At 32.7% G+C, this 18,002-nt stretch overlaps 1 protein-coding gene across 1 annotated transcript in view; it reads right to left on the bottom strand.

The window, feature by feature from the left end:
- Nucleotides 1-18,002, bottom strand: part of EXOC5 (exocyst complex component 5) — a 42,689-nt gene that overhangs the window by 2,228 nt on the left and 22,459 nt on the right. The window contains exons 7-17 of the mRNA XM_016198173.2: nt 17,874-17,983; nt 16,232-16,276; nt 15,981-16,121; nt 14,904-14,986; nt 13,679-13,888; nt 11,993-12,140; nt 8,937-9,045; nt 5,069-5,189; nt 3,552-3,638; nt 751-859; nt 336-551 (exon numbers count right to left, since the gene is read on the bottom strand). Coding sequence (XP_016053659.1) covers nt 336-551; nt 751-859; nt 3,552-3,638; nt 5,069-5,189; nt 8,937-9,045; nt 11,993-12,140; nt 13,679-13,888; nt 14,904-14,986; nt 15,981-16,121; nt 16,232-16,276; nt 17,874-17,983 — 1,379 coding nt within the window. The remainder of the gene's footprint in view (nt 1-335; nt 552-750; nt 860-3,551; nt 3,639-5,068; nt 5,190-8,936; nt 9,046-11,992; nt 12,141-13,678; nt 13,889-14,903; nt 14,987-15,980; nt 16,122-16,231; nt 16,277-17,873; nt 17,984-18,002) is intronic.

Here is an 18,002-nt window from a genome sequence, read left to right as displayed (position 1 = left end):
AAATAATTTAAACCTTAAGAAAAATGATTTCAGAGAGATGTACATGAATAACATTTTGCTGATTGTGACATATACAGCATTAGTGGTGGAAGTCAACAAGGTCATTTGGACTGTGAAATAGAAATATGGCTTTGTCTAAAATAAAGCATGAAGCAAAAATGTGTTAATACTGGAAATATGATTAGAACAATCTTTTTTCCAGTTAGGAAATGTTATATCTCATTACAGTATCAACAAAAGTTATGAACTTTTCACAAATAAGTCAGTACAGATTTTTAATGGTCTAACTTATGTTCTTGAGCCAATTTACAAATTTGCTATTTGTGAATACATACCTTAAAGTCTTTGGCACACTTCCTATATTCAGCTACATCACAAATTGCTAACATGCCACCCATACAACTGTAGGAATATTGTTGAAGATGCTCATAAATCAGTCGATGAAAACGTACTCCAAATTCCATCAAGACTGTATCTACATTCTTCCCATCCATGGAATTTTTAATCTTCTCCATTTGTTTTCTTACATAAGCACAGACTTTAACACAGGCCTGTAAAATTTTTTCTACACTTATTACATAGAAATGTGTACCATGTTAGCTAAGGAGAAAATACATATAGTTTCTCATTAATTTCTAAGTATAAAAAGAAAAACACTTAGAATATATAGTAAGGTACACCAATGAAAATGTTAACAAAAGTATTAAGAAAGCAGATATTCTTACTAGCATATCAAATCTTTTTACTCACATTAGTATACTGAATCAAAACATTGTTTTCATCTTCTGGCTTAAAATCTGTTTTCTTTTGTTCTGCAGCCAAAATATGTTTCATTTGTCCAATCATACAATTTAATGTCCTAGAGAATTGACAATAGCATACATTTGATCCATTTAACTTATTTATATTACTTATACTAAATTAAATTAAAGTTATTTAATATCACCATAAAACTATTTTACTATTGGTAGACTTTAGATTTTAGAAAAAAAAAATCTAGGTCTTGATGTCAAAAGAACTCTTGGTTCATTAGCTTCCTGCTCAAAACTGGGTAAAGATTCATTTGCTTAATACTTCATTTAAGTCTTTAAAATCTTAGAAGCCTGTCATTAATTTATTTCTTTAACAACTATATATAAAGAATGTTTAGGAAAGGGGAAAAATAAGGGGCTTAAGAAAAATGGCTAAATTTGGAAGAACAGGTGAGAAGAGTATGAGTTTCCAGTCTAAAGACAAGCAGGAGGCTGGTGACAAGTGATACTGAACACTGAGCTGAGAAATGAGAGCATGGGTTTATAACATCAATAATGTTTGTTATGTGATATTCTCCAATAGGAATCAGTCGCCCAGTTATGGAATAAAAAAGACTACACTGATTCAGAGCTTAGGATCTTTAAGACAGTTATGGTTAAAGAAAATGGATTTTAGGATAATTATGAGAGTAAGTCAAGGATGGACCAAGCAATCTAAGCACAATAATGAATCAAGTAAAGCTAGGAAAAGAATAACAGATTAGCAAAAGATGAAGATATTAAGGGCTAGAGTTCCTGCTGAGGTCAGAAAGCAAGTACATGTAGGTGGAAGAATAGGAGGTTATGAGCATTAAGTGGGATGATTTAGGTTCAATGTTTTTGTTACCAATGATAACAAGGTGGAACAGGATACTAAAGTAAGCAGCTAAAGTGGAGGCGATCGCCCTAGCCAGTTTGCTCAGTGTTTAGAGCATCAGCCCACGGACTGAAGCATCTTGGGTTCTGTTTCAGTCAAGGACACGTACCTTGGTTGCAGGCTTGATCCCTGGCCCCCGCTTGCGGGAACCAGTTGATGTGTCTCTCTCACATCGTTTCTCTCTCTCTCGCTCTCTCCCCTTCCCTCTCTCCCACCCTCCCCCTTCCACTCTCTCTGAAAAGCAATGGAAAAAATATCCTTGGGTGAGGATTAAAAAAATTAAAGTGGAGATGATCAAGAAAATGACTGTGTCACACACATGGAAGAGGAAATAACCCAAGACTTAGGGAAGATGATGCAAGCTTCAGAGACAACGTGAATCTGGCTATTGGTCTGAAAATAGCAGGGATGCAGGTGAATGCTGAGCTCGCCTCTTGGCCTCACCGTACATGGTAAAGGAGAACTGGAAGTTCACATTCAAGAGACCACTACAGACCAATGTGCCTTCAATTAGACAATTAATGCAAACACTTTGAGATTAAGGCTTACATGGGAAGATGAAAAGAAACGAAATGACCTAATATATACTAAGAAGGCAACTAGGAAATTTGTATTTCCTATACTCTTGAAGGCTTAACATATTCAAATTCCGGTCCCTCAATCATATTCCCAAATATGATTTTCGGGTATTCTGAGGCAAAGCCAAGAAGAACCAACTTAGTATGAGGGATTTAGATTAGAAAAATACATACTTTCTTGAAGTAATGATTACAGTGTATATAATGTATACATATATATTATAATTTAAAGTAGTTTTGTATATGTATAATCTCATGTGGTTGTGACTAAAAACAAAGGAAAAGACCAGTTTCTAGGATTCTCCTAAGCATTTAATTCTTCAGTAAACTAGTATCAGTAATTAATTTTGTAACATCCTTATTTTTCCAGTTTTAGTCTTCAATTTTATTTTTCTTTCCCTTATTATCACATACTCTATGTGAAAAGATAACTAGGAGGTGAGCTACAACTTTGTTACTACTAATAAAGTACAAATAATTTACTTTTTAATAAAATACAGTGGATTCCAAGTTTTCTTTATAACAGCACAGTAACTAAGTTGCATTCAAATATGCTTTCTTGAATAGAAGAGAAAGGAGTAGAATTACAGTAAATGAAAAAGATATGCCCAAACCTAGTATAATGGGCTTTAGAATTTGAGTCCCAGCTTTACCACCATTAACTGAGTGTGATCTTGAGCAAATTACTTAATTTTTTTAAGCATTGACTTCCTCATCTATAAAATGGAAAGGTATTTCCTATCTAATAAATGAAAGAATATAGGCAAAGATCCTTTCACTGTGCCTGGCACATACATGGTAGCTATTATAATCATCAATAAATATATGCCCACCATCATCTCAAAAGAAAAAAAGGAGACCCACTGTTCTACACTATGAATAGGTAACTAACTACAAAAACATTACAAAAATATTTTGAATGTAGAGTTTGCATTCACTTAATGGAAGTTACCTTTAGAAAAATTAGTATATTTAAAGCATTTCAGATATAAGCCTGAAAATTCTAAATGAAAAGGAGTTTGGAGAGAGAGACAAGAAGCAGGGGGTTAAAAGTTTTTTAACTGAATCTGGATTAAAAGTAAATCTAAACATACTGACTTCCAGAAATAATAAGCTTAAGGATCCAATAAAAGTAACATTCTAAGAAGGATAAAAGCAACATGTAAAAATAAAGTCAAATGGTATATCAGGATGGTGAAATTAAGACAGACTTTTTTCATTTCTGAAAACCATTTTTATGCGGCTATAATGGCATTTTTTATAATTTTTAGAAATGTAAGAGAAAAAGTAAAACTAACAACTTGCCTATCGATGCCCGTATCCAATTTCATCTCCATTTGTTCAATTATTTCTTTTTTCTTCTGAAGACATTCAGATAACTTAGGAGAAGAACTATTAAATGTTTAAAGAAAAGAAAAATCACATTAGTAGACTTACTGTATTGTTATATACATTTATACACATATATACAATATTTTAATATGCTCACAAATTCAAAAAGCACATTAAGTAGTAAGATAATTATAGCTGACTTTGAACATGGGTTTGAACTGCATGGGTCCACTAATACATGGATTTTTTTCAATAAATACTGTATATGTATTTTCTCTTTATGATTTTCTTAATAACACTTTCTTTTCTCTAGCTTACTGTAAGAATACAGTATATAATACATATACAAAATATGTATAATGTTTATCTTATCAGTAAGGCTTTTGGTCAACAGTAGGCTATAAGTATAGTTAAGTTTTGGGGGAGTCAAAAGTTATACACAGATTTTTGACTACGGGGATGGGGTTGGGGCGGCTGGCGTCCCTAACCCTCACATTGTTCAAGGGTCAACTGTCTTTAGTATTCATTATAATACCCACACTAGGAAAATGTAACCAGTTAATAGAGAAAAGGAAGATTTAGATTGTTGCTTTCATCTTTACATCCCTTAGAATATAAAAATATGATTTTGAAATTTTAGAATTATTTGGTTTCCTTGTTAATTAAATATCTATTATACTGGTAAGAAAAGTCACAGACTATCACCAGTCTTAAGAACACAGCAAATTATACTAATTAAAATTTGGAGATTAACAGTTGTGTTTAACTTTCTTACATTAAAAACAAAAAAACCTGACAGTCATATTTGCCTTCTGAATGCTACCTAAATGTCAAAAACACCCAAAATAATAATAGTAATGTGAACTCTTTGCTACGTGGCATTATAGCTCTTTAAACAGTAAATTTCCTTTCAAAGTGTGATTTTCAGAGACCACAAGTGATTTTTATCTTTGAGATTGTTTCTGGAATAATTTTTTGGCTTATCAATGTTTATAGCAAAATGTCTGGAATTTTATCTTTTATATGAACAGTTTACTTCTTTAATAATAGTAGTACACATACAGTTTTATAAAGCAAGTTAATATATACACTACTTAATTTAATCCTCATGTGCTTTAACAATAAACTGATAGGAAGATATAAATGTAACCTTACTTAATGCATCAAAATCTATAACCTATTAATCTCATAAAATTTGTGTTGTGTGTCTTTTTGTTGTTGTTGTTGTATGTCTTTATATTACAAGTGGGTACAAGCTAGAAGTCCTCTTTCCCATCAGATATAGGGTGATGACAGATTCAGTCTTTTCAAATAAACTACCACAAAAGGAAAACAGGAGGCAAGGAAGAAGGAAAAGGACCTTTACTTTTTATTTCATACCTTCCTGTCCTGTTTGATGTTAATCTGAACATGTATTACTTTCAATATTTAACAAAAGATATGTAGAATATTGTAATATTTATTGAAATACTAATGAAAATTTGACTAACCTTATTAGTGGCATAAGGTGGTCATTAAACTGCTTATCAAAAAGATGAAAAATAGTATTGGCCTGCTGCACAACATCCAAAAAATAGAGATTTGCATTCCGAGAATCTGAAGAAGGAATTCCTAAAGTTGGAAAGCATGTATATGTTAGAATCATACTTTAAGAAGTTCATCTTAGCAACAGAAAAATGAATGTGGTTTTACATATACAACATGATGTTTTAATAAATCAACAATGATTTTTGTGGACAGAAAGTAAAATTAAACTTGCTAATAACGTAACAAAATTAATGCAAAGTTTTTATGCCCCAAATTTTCACCATCTACTGAGCAAATTCATTTGCTGAGATAAACCAAAAACTAAATCAATAAATGCATCACAAACTATACCTTTTCCTCCCTTTTCCCAGTCTCTTGTGCCCAATGATTCACTTGAGCAATGAACACACTTCTACCATTTTTCTTATAGCCAGGCCTCTTTATCTCTGATAACAGTTAAAATAATTTTCTTATTAGCTTCAGGGTTCAAATCTCTTATCTTTTATGCAATAGTAACATACTTAAACTTACTCATTTCACACACATGTTCTTCACTACTGCCTCAAAAATAGTCATTCCTCTCACAGTCTACAGAATAAATTCTTAATTTTCAGCATGTTATTCAAGCTACTCCACATTCTGGCCTCCCAAAAAACAGGTGACCATTCCAAATTTCAATTCCCTCTTTTTTATAAAAGAGTGATAAACTCTAAGGTCCCTCTAACCCTAGATCCTTATGTTTCTAGAGAACAGACTGACAACTGCCAGAGGGAAAGGGGATCATGGGCTGGGTGAAAAAGGTGAAAGGATTAAGCAAACAGAAAAAAAAAAAAGAAACTCAAAGACACAACAGTATGGTGAAGACCAGAGGGAAAGGGGGTTGAGGGTAGGGGGAGGCAGAAGAGGGTAAAAGAGGGGATAAATGGTAATGGAAGGAGACCTGACTTGGGGTGGTAAACATACAATATAATATACAAATGATGTATTACAGAAACAATTCTGAATACCTATATAGTTTTATTAACCAATGTCACCCCAATAAATTCAATTTTTAAAAAAAGTAAAACCCAAAACATACTGTATTATCTAAGAGCAAATAAAGCTTTGGAAAAAAATTATCTCATGGAAAAATAAATAAAAGGCAGAGAGGCTAGGAAAAATATTCACAGAAAATGGGAAAATAAAAATTTAATACCTAGAGTTCTTTATAGGATGATGATTTTTTTCAGTTTTAAAAATGAAAATCAAAGGTGTTTTATTTTCCCACAAAAGGCAAAATCACGCTTTGGTAAAAAAATTAAAGGCTCCAACACAAACTTATAAGAGAAAAAGGTAAAGTCAATACACGTAGGAAATACTAATCCTTGCTATTAATGAAAGACATGAAAATTAAAGCAATATGTATATATATTTTTAACCACTAAATTATTAAAGTTTCTAACAAAAGAATATTAAATTATGTGCAGAAAAACTGGTACAGTCATACATGCAGTAGCAGAGTAAATTAGTGGAGAAAAAACCCTTTAGGAAAACAGTTTATATGTATAGAAATTTTAAAAATTTGTAACATACTTTGATCTGGTCATTTCACTTCTGGGATATTATCCAAAGAAAATAATTCAAAATAAGGAAAACACACTAAGTTCTACAATGTTCACTATAGCATTATGTCTATTACTAAATTGCTGAAAAGATGCCATACGACAAATAATAGAGATGGTTAACTTTTATAATACATACGTATGATAGAATTTTATACAATCACTACAAATAACAGCAGTGAGTACCAACTAAAAAGATGCATGGAAAATATTTACAAACATAAGGGACATTCTTATCCTACCAGGAAATTTTCTACATCCTTCCAAATTGTGAATGCTATTAGAATAAAGATGCTAGGTTTCCATACTAGCTAAATAATAAATCCTTCATACTATATGGATTCTTTATTTCATTATCTTTTTAAATCTTTATATCTTTGAGGTATTATTACCCCAATACAAATTACCACGTTTTTAAGTCATCTGCAAATGGCAAATGTTAAATACTTGATGTCAAGACTCAGCTGTAATTAAGAAACCAAAAAATTTAAAAAAGCAGGACACAAATGCTTATCTACATTATCAGAGCAAGTGTATAAAAAAATGGGCAACAATAAACCACAAGGTTACTAAATTATGGGCAATTCTGCTTCAATGTTAGAAACTTTATGGAATGATGTTATATTTTGAGTGTCTGCTATGTGCTTTCTAGATGCTAGACTATAATGGTGAATAAGACACATTAAGATTCCTACCCATGAGAGTTTATATGCTGTTCTCTCTACTTAAAAAACTCCTTTTCCAAATACTCAGTTTCTTCCTTCACTTCATTTAGCTGTCTGGTGTGTGTCTCCTCAGAGAGGCCTTCTCTCACCCTCCTTTCTAAAAAAGCCCTCTGCCCCTGAATTCCCCATCCCACCTCCTCATTCTATTCCCTGTCTATTCCTTACTCAATTTTATTTTTTTTTCTAGTCATTTGTGTCTACTACCTTTTCCACAAGAATGTGAGTTGCATGAGTGCAGAAGTAGGCACTTAATAAGTATGTGCTGAACAAATGAATTCTGGTGGAGGTATACATTAACATGAAAGTTTCATTGTGATAAGTGCTATGAAAAAAGTTAATCCCATGATGAAATGATGAGTAACCAGGCTGGGAGAGCAGGGCTAGTTTACCTAGGGTGATCTGCAAAGGCCTCTCTGAGAAGCTGATGTCTTAATTGAGACAAAAATGTTGAAAAGCCAGGCATGAGAAGAGCTCAAGGAAAAGACTTCCGAGGGTGGGGAAACAACAAAGTGCCAAGAGCCTAAGTGAAGAAAAAGAATGAAGGCCAGAATGTCTAGGGTAGTGAGGGAAAATGCACATGCGATGAGGATGAATACATATGAGGAACGAAGGTCAGAAAGCTATGCTTCTATGAAGTTTGTTGTTGTTCTCCCCCTAAGCACAATAGGAAGCCACTGAAGGGTCTTAAACAAGAGAAAAATAAACTGTTAAACAGAGTCGGTAATTTGGAGAGGCAAGAACGGATACAGGGAGACAAGTTAGAAGCAGACAGAGATGGTGTTTAAATTAGAGTGAAATCAGTGGAGATGGAGAAAAGTAAATTAATTTGAATTATGTTGGAAGTATAATCAGGGCTGATGAAAAGGAAGAATCATGGGAACTCCTCAGTTTGTGGCTTGAACAACTGGTAAACAGAGATGCTTTTTAAAGACATGGGGAAGAACGGAAGAGGAACAGGTTTAGGTGGAAGATAAAGAGTTTCATTAGGGATATGTTGAGTCTGAGGTGCACACTAAGCAGGCGAAGTGGTCAAGGAGGCAACTGGATCAATAGGACTAGAATATGGGGAAGAAATAATTAATATCCTATTAATACAGTAAACCTGAAAGAACAAAAGCAAAAATTTTACTATGAATATATTCCTTTCCATACTTATTTTAGAATATTTTCCCTTCATTACTCAATTGTCTCAACCAGAATTACTATCACCTTCATTTCTGTTCCTACGACATTTTATAACTTATAGCACTGTAATACATTCTACTATATACTGTAGTGACTTATGTAGCTTACCCTGCCCTGCTTGATGTAAGCAATGTAAGAGAACTGTCTTTGTATAGCTTTCATCATCTTGACAAATCCTTGCATTACAAAAGCTCAAAAAGTATTATTCATTACACTGAACTGAATTCAACATATAGAGTTGCTTTATAAAACACTATGCATATAGTTAACCAAACAGGATCAAAGAAATTTAATACAAATTAGAATACAAATATACTTACCAGCGAGTCCTGTTTCCAAAGCATAATCAATATGCTCAATACATAAAAATTCCACAAGAATGGTAAAAATTCTAAAGGCATTCCTTGGTAGATCAGAAGGATCAGAGAGCTTTAAAAACAAAAACCAAATACATCACTCCTCAAGTCTACCACTAAAAAAAATGCAACTTTTTCCCCCCAGCAATTAACTTTGTATAAAATGTAGTCAGTATTCAGGTATCAAAATAGTAACTTACACCTCTTCCTCCCCACTTCCAGTGCCTCTCTCACATACATACAATGCTCCATCTTTGCCTGCAACTCTCCTGGCTTAGACTACATCAATGTATTTCTGACCTGGATTGCAATCCATTAGTGATTGTGATAAGAACGAAAAAGAGAAAGGAGAGAAAAACAATAAAAAATAAAGTATAATAAAATCCCTCCTTAATGTACACAGTAAAACCAAATATAGTTTCATGAAACACACACACACACACACACACACACACACACACACACACACCCCTTTTGAACTGCCATGTAAAGTGCATTTCTTATTGTGGGGCATGGTCAAAGAAGTTTGAGAGCCAGCAAAAAATGAACAAAGGCTATTCTAGCAATACTCAGAACAAAAAGTCCCCTTTATTTTACTGGGGGGGGAGGGGGAATCGATAAACTGATGCACTATAAAATATGAAAGGCTCAAATCCCAGCCTCATCACTTCCTGGTTGACTGAGCCCTTGAGATGCTACTTAGCCCTACAAAGCCTCAATTTCTTCATTTGTAAGGAGAGAATAATATGAATTGTACTTATATCTTAGCCTGAGGTGAGAATAAAATATGAAAATTCATGTAAAGTACTTTAGTACATAGTAAGCCCGCAATAAATGTTCATTTTGATGTTGATGCTGCTGCTAACTATTCAGTAAAAGAATTATTAGAAGTTATGCTGAGAAAATAAAATCTAACTTAAAAAGTTAGAAAATTACCTCTCAACTTCAAACAACCCAATTTTTAAAATGCATAAAAATACATCAAAGAACATATATAAGGCTTGGCAAAAGGAGGTTTACAGTGGAGTACACGAAACACAGAGTTTATTCTTGTATTATTAATTATTGTATTCTTTTCCATATGAACAACTATAAACCTACTTTTGCCCCACCCAACATGGATTGCAAATGAACACATGAAAAGATGCTCAACATCATTAGTTCTTAGGAAATTCAAAATAAAACTGTTAATGAGGTATGACTACGCACCCTATTAGATTGTTTAAAGTTAAAAAGACTCATCATACCAAATGCTAGAGATAACATGGAACAAATGGAACACTCACACACTGCTGGTAGGAATATCAAATAAAACAACTTTGGAAACCAGGAAGTATTTTAAGGACTACTGCCGTATTGTTACTAAGCATATACCCAAGAGCAATGAAAGCACTGTCTGCATAAAGACATATACATGAATGTCGATAGCAACTTCATTCATAATAGTCAAACACTGGAATCAATCTAAACTTCCATCAATACGTAAATAAATAGGCAAACTGTGGTATACTCATGCAATAAAATACTACTCAGCAATGAAAAGGAACATACTAATTAATTCACACAACATGGATGAATCTCAATATAATTATACTGAGTGAAAGAAGCCAGAAACACATGTACATACTATACTATACTATAATCCCATTTATAAAAAATTCTAGAAAATTAATCAACTTCTTGAAGATGTCCTTTTTAGCTTTCAAGACTTAGTCCTCAAATGTCCCCTTCTTTTAAAAAACTACTCTACAGTGGCATGTAACAGATCAGGGGTTGCCTGAGGATAGAAGTGGAAGAGGGGAAAAAGGAGATTATCAAAGAGCAACAGTGAACTTTTTGGTGTAATGAATCTTTTCATTATCTTGACTGCAGTTGTAGCTTCAAAAGTGTACACATAATTTACCAATTTTTTTAACATATGCAGTTTATTAAATGTCAGCATCCAAAAGTTATTTTTAAAAAAGGAAATAAAAACCAATCTGCTTGCTCATTACACTGTCGTTTTTAGTATCCTTTAAAGCTGCCATCACCATCTACAAAGTTAAGTCCAAATTTCTAAGCATGGTATACATTTTTTCTCTACCTTTTCAATGTCCTCTTTTATTACTCTCCCCATATACATTTTTATTTCAAGCACTTCATGCTGCATGATTGATCTTTGTATATGTCTTTGTACATGTACTACTCTCTCTGCCTGAAACAGCCTGCCAGAAGCATCCTCTTAAAGATACCATATTTAGCTTTGAAGATCCAGGCCTCAAATGTCTCTTTTTGATAACTTTCCTGATACTTTTCCTTAATTTCTTAACCAGGCAGAACTGGTTGCTTCCTCTGGTAGCAGCAATACAGACTTATGTTGCACTAATTCTTTATATGTCTACCTTTTTGCTCCACACTATTTAAAAGTAGTGTATATATCTAATATTTATATCCTCAATGTCTAACATGGCAGCTGGTACAAAGTAAACACGCAATAACATTTGTTGGATCAGGTTGCACTGAATTGAACTGAATTTTAATATTGTGACTTTCCAGGCAGAAGGTGATGATTTAGAGTTGCTATGATTTAAACAATAAATACAGGGTGGGGAAAAAGTAGGTTTACAGTTGTTCGAATGGAAAATAATACAATAATTAATAAATAATAATACAGGAATAAACTGTTTTGCGTGCTCACAACTTTGTAAACCTACTTTTGCCCCACCCTGTATAATGCTGACAGCTACATGTTGGATGATCTGAGGCATTAGGAATATTTTAACGTATTTCCAGCATTCAGAAAATTAAATATATTACTGTACCAAATATACCACACCAACCAGATGTGTCATACCATAACATTTTTACAAATGTACTTCTAAATCATTTTGAAGTAATTTTGTTCTCTAACAAAAATCCTGTATATTTTTATTACAAAAATACAGTTGTTCCTAACCAGACAAATTTATTTTAGTATAAACAAGGCAAAACTTAAAAGACACAACTATGTATAAATAAAACAAATTTACAATTACTCTTACCCTATGACATCTTTCGAAGGCTTGTTTGGTTTCTTGTAAAAGATTAACCACCACTTCTTGTGATAGAAAGGTTTCCCCATGAGTATCAATACTCGGCCCCAATGGTAAGTTGGTACGTTGTCTAATTCTCTCTTTCAAATCTTGAATACTAGAGCATCATATCAACCAATTTAAAAAAAGCACTTTACTACACATAGATTTTAATTTCAAGTACACTTAAACTTAGTATACAACAACAACAAAATGAATTAATAGCCAGGAGACCTAAAAGTTCTAATTCCAATAATTAGTTCAATAAAGAGAAGCCTTAAAGCTCTCAATAGAAGACTTTCATCTGAAAAATTAGGAGATTTAGAGTTATCTCTGAAGTCTCTTTCAGCTCTACAATTCTGACTCAATAGCCAAAAACTCCTTGTTTGGTTTTGTAGGAAGTGGGCTATTCCAAGTAAGTTAATATTCCAAATAACTAAATGGTCCTGCCTAAAATAAACTTTAAATTTTAATGTTTTTAAAATATATTTAACAATTTAAACATAACGGTTATAATAATCTCAATAAATACATTGCACATTTCTTCATTATTGAACAAGATCTGATAAACATAATTTAGCTTTTCTTAATGATTAAAGGGTCACTTTCAACATTTATTATATGGTGGTATCATTAGGTTAAATTTTTTTTTGTTCCTACAATATGTAGCTCCACACTACTGTGAACTATCTTAAAATTTTTCTGATTGTTCGTAGTTTTTCTTTTCCTTTACTTGCTACTGCCTTTCAGATGTCAATTTTTATGCCTAATTATAACCTCTTCCTGATCATTATTTAATATATGACAAACTGGGAAATAAGAAACTGATTTGGGTATATATGTATGTGGACTCTGGACCCTGATTATATGGTTCTACAAAAGTCATTGTGCTTCATCCTAGAATCAACTGGGTTCTAGATAGTTGAGATCTGGATTACTGAGGTGCCACAAATTCTCTCAGCAAACCACTTTCTTCTAGTCTGTGAATAAACACAAGTTTTAAGGTATTAATTAAATAGTTTTATACACAAATCATTAAAAAGCTCGGGTTACCCAAATTGTGAACTATTTGCTGTTTCTTTTCACACCTGCAATAATCAACAACAAAAAATGCGCTTCCTAGTTAATAACCTGAAATACTTTACTGAGTTTGAAACCAAAAAAGAATCTATAGAACTCTTTATAGTACTGGTATTCTGTTTTACATTTTAAACATGTTAAATTAGGTCATTTTCAACACGTGGTTCAAGGGACACAATTTGATCAATGGTATAAACAAACTGGGTTAAAAGATTTCTTTATAGAAAATTCCAATGACTCAACAGTTGACAAGTTTGTCCAAATATAATAAAGTTCTTAGTATCTTTATTATTATTTTTACTTTTTTTTTTTATTCTCACCAGAGGATATTTTTTCCTTTTCAGAGGGAGTGGAAGGGAGACAGAAAGAAACATCGATGTGGGAGAGAACATCAATTGGTTGCATCCAGCACGGGGGTAGGGATCAAGTCTGCAACCAAGGTATGTGCCCTTGACCGGAATCGAACCCAAGACCCTTCAGTTCGTGGGCCAATGCTCTAACCACTGAGGCAAACCTGCTAGGGCAAGTTCTTAATATCTTTAGTCTTATTATATAAAATTTAACTGAAACACTCACCCTCCTGTGCCAATGGATCTCTTTTGATGGTTTTTTGAATCATAATAGCGCTGTAGGATCATAGCACTTCTGCTTTTCAAATATCCAGTCTCCACCTCAATATAGTTCTCCAAATAGGAAATGAAAATGGATTTGATAAGCTTAGACAAGAAAGTCTGTTTATCAGTACCTAAGTTAAACTCCATCAACTTGCTGGAAAGATTTGTGGTTCTTTTCATGGAAGAGGGGGAAAAAAGATTAATATATATTTTAGGTATAGTAACAATACTAAAGAATAGACATATTTACAATGTGATTTTAACAGCTGACATTAAACCACCATTTCTTAAAGTTTTGGAAGGTACTTATTAGGACACAGAGAGCAGCTGTATAAGGTTATATATAAAGCAGAGTGAATATTACAAACATTATGGTTCTGAAGCTGCCGTAACTCCTAGGGATTACTTAGGAAACAGGCAACCAACCAGCCTAGAAATGGCAACAAGTGGCAGAATGTCTTCAAGTATGCTCTAATGCTATTCATGACATGGGACACAAGTCAAAATACTGAGAGGTCTACTCTCTTCATTCTCTTTGGTCTTTGCCCATGTGGACTTTTCTCTAATTTTCTTTTCCCATCGTCGAAGATAGGCTCATAATAATGTCGTTCTTCATAAGAACTTTTTTATTATGGTTACTTTTGAAAACTTTCCTCCCAAAATGATGACACTGAAGAATAGCAATAGGGCTGGGTAAAAACTCCATATGAAGCTTCTGATGTAATATTTCTAAGATTAACACTGCCTTTTACAAAAAAAAAAAAAAAAGGAAGACAAATTCTCACATTAGACATAAGGCTGAAATTGTCATGTTTTAAGAATTTGTCACTTCTTCAATTTCTAAAGTTTCAACTGCAATGAATGTAATTATACTAGTTCTTGGAGAAAAATATTGAAGAACAGTGAAGTAGCTTACAATTAAAATCTGAAACAAAATTCTCAAGTCTTAAACAATATAAACAAAGCTTTGTTTCATTAAAGTACATTAATATAAAGCATAATATCCAATCCCTTAATGTGCTAAGAATGCTACTCTTATGCAATACTAGTCTATATAGCCAAGCACTTAATGCTAAAAGGCATATTGCTATCTGCCAAACTATTATTAAAGAATTCTTGAATACTCCCCCACTTTTGAAAAAACAGTATCTAAGATCTGTTATTATTTTTAATAATTAAAAATATACCTTGTATATAAATCATAGAGATTTTTGAGATATTGCTCTGCGTCGGACTTCCTACATTCTTCTAACTGGTCTTTCACAAAACTCTAAAAACAAAGTCAACATTTTGTCAAGTCAGTAAATATTAAATTACATACTCAAGATGTATTTTTCTGAAATTAACTCTACATTTTTAAACTGTTCTGACTCACAAAGGTAATGCATAGAAAACAGACCAATTTAAAAAAAATAGGTTTAAAATTTTACCGCTATATTTACTAGTCCATCTACATCAGTCTTGGAAATAAGTATTAAGAATTTCAGAAGTTTTTTTTTTAAATGGCCTATCCTGACTCATGATGCACATTTTAAAAACAACAACAACAACAAAACTTGAGGTTATACCAATACACTCATTTCCTTAAAGCAGCATTTACCAAACTGTGGTTTTGATAACATTAGTGTCCCTTGAGACATTAACAGCCACTACTCTAAAATTGGGAAATGCTACACATTACACCCCCACTTCTAGAGAACTATATACATATTAGTACCTTTAAAGTCTATTTAAAAGCCCTGAATCGTGTTTTAAAAACAAACACATTTAATGTTTCTTAATCCACTGGTAAACATAGTTTAGGAAATGCTGCCTTAAAGTATAGTGCTATGAGAGTAAAGATTGTAAATTAAAGTCCTGTTTTTTTTCTTTCCATGTTAGCACATTATAAAAAATTCTACAGACTGCATTTATAATTCTTATTCAATTTCACAAATGCCATCTATTGGTCAAGGTGAGGACTCAATAAAAATAAAAATATGAGGCTACCCTACTATAACCTGTTACTACTACTATGATACTACTACTACTACTAGTAAACAAAATTTAAACATGTGCTCTGATGACACTTATCATATTTTTTCCAACAAAACATTTTTTATAATGTATGACACTATCAGTCCTTTCTTCATTCACTGGATAAGTAGATTACTATTCCTATGGACATGACTTAGTAAACTAATTTTTAAAAAACTTTTAAAATATAGGGGGGGGGAAAAATCACATATTGCTTTAAGAACTACTTAGTCATTATTTTAAATTACCTGTAGCTTGATTTCAAATACGTTTTGAATAAGTTTAGCCAGTACTGTTTCTGGATTACTAAAGATATCTCCAACTTGTTTGTTCACCCGTTGACAGAGTATTGCTGCATCTTCAAATATATCATTTCTCAAGTAAGCACCCTAAACAGCAGAGGCATTTTGCATAGTGAATACATTATTTTTAAATCGTTTTTAAAACACAAAGTAGCATAAAATAAAATGAAATCCAATAAAGTATACTGTTATGTTACCTCCTGGCACTGCTTTATATATACATCAACACAATGGGAATAACCCTATGAAGAAGAAGAAAAAAATCACTGTTCTGGTTAAATTATAATCATCATCTCAATAAAAGAGGTATTATACCTATGTAATAAAGCTATGTCTATGTTCCAATTAATGGCCAATAATTGTTGGACTTCAAAGAAGAAAACTAAGGGATAACTGAGTTCTTTATATTCATTTTACACAATCATCGACTACTCATCTCCTTCAACTCCAAAACATGGGCGTGTGCGCACACACACAGATTCAAAGTCTTGAGGAAAGGTTTTAGGTATATGTATTTCCTTCTTTCTTCTTTGGGATTCAAAGCATTTGCATTCCCTTTCAAGAATATGGCCCAAGCTATATTTAACTGACATTCTGGAAATTTACTTTAAAAATTGAGTCCATTTAAATAGAATTTATTTAAATAAAATAATTCATCATACCTTGCTGACCGGTCATGAGCATACATACAGGTGTTTCTGTGGACAAATGTTGCTGACTGGTGATGTGAGATAACTTATGCCTCCACTTACGTTATTTTAAGTAATTTCTCAAACACCTTGCTGACCAAAGTAGGCAGCTGCACAGGCAAGTTCTGGCTCAAATTAGCCAGTCAGCAAGGTTTAAGCTCACTATAATGAGATTTTTGCTTGTTAGCAAATTGCACATAAAAACAAGTAAGGTAAACAATATAAAGTATAATTTGTCTCAAGAGCCATTCTTTCTTTTAAATATATCTTTATTGATTTCAGAGAGAGGAAGGGAAAGGGAGAGAGATAGAAACATCGATGATGAGAGAAACATTGATCAGCTGCCTCCTGCACACCCCTTACTGGGGATCGAGCCCAATGGGGGCGTGTACTGACCGGGAACCGAACCATGATCTCCTGGATCACAGGTAGATGCTCAACTGCTGAGCCACACCAGTCGGGCTCAAGAGCCATTATTAATACTTAGATATGGTACTTAAATGAAAAGTCCAACAAATGGCCTATATTTCCCTAATCTGATATAAAGAAATAAACTAAAGGAAGCACTATTTCTTTAAGCACTTAGTTTACAGAAATGCATTCCCATACAGGGGTTCTCTTCCTAATTCAAATTCCAGGAAGAGAGTTCCATGATAGAATATTCCCTTTGTATGACCACCTGAGATCCTCTGGATTTAATTTAAGTCTTTTACTAGTCACATTCCATCTATTCCACGGTTCCTACACTCCACCAAATACTTAAGGTCAAGTCTTCTTGCTTTTGACCTATTTCATAACATGCTTGACTGAAAAAATAATACATTACAAACCAAGAAGGCAAACAATATGATTTTCTATGTCAAACTATATAAAAATTCATATATAGCTTGATATGTATCAAACATATATATTGATATTTGATAAAATATTGTTCTACAACATAAAATCCCTATTTAAATAATATTAAATACCTAAAATTTAACATCACTTATGGAGAGATATGAAATGTACACTCAATTATTCAAAATAAAAATTATCATTGTGATAGTCATACAACTAATAGGGGAAAATCAGAGACTATAATATATAGAATTTACATAATCTCCACAGTCTTGAAGACTAATTTTCATTTATAATTTTTACTATTTACCTTAAAATGAAGTAAAACTGCTGCTACTTCTCTCATTCTGGAGATTTCACCTCTTCTTTGAGCACTAGTAAACTCCTGAATCAATTGGCATTCTAAATCATGGTATTTACCTACAAATAAAAAGAAAGT

This window comes from Miniopterus natalensis, chromosome 1, assembly GCF_054644295.1.
Source record: "Miniopterus natalensis isolate mMinNat1 chromosome 1, mMinNat1.hap1, whole genome shotgun sequence".
Taxonomy (NCBI): Eukaryota; Metazoa; Chordata; class Mammalia; order Chiroptera; family Miniopteridae; genus Miniopterus; species Miniopterus natalensis.
The sequence above is the reverse complement of the archived record's forward strand: the minus strand, read 5'-3'. Positions and strand labels throughout refer to the sequence as shown.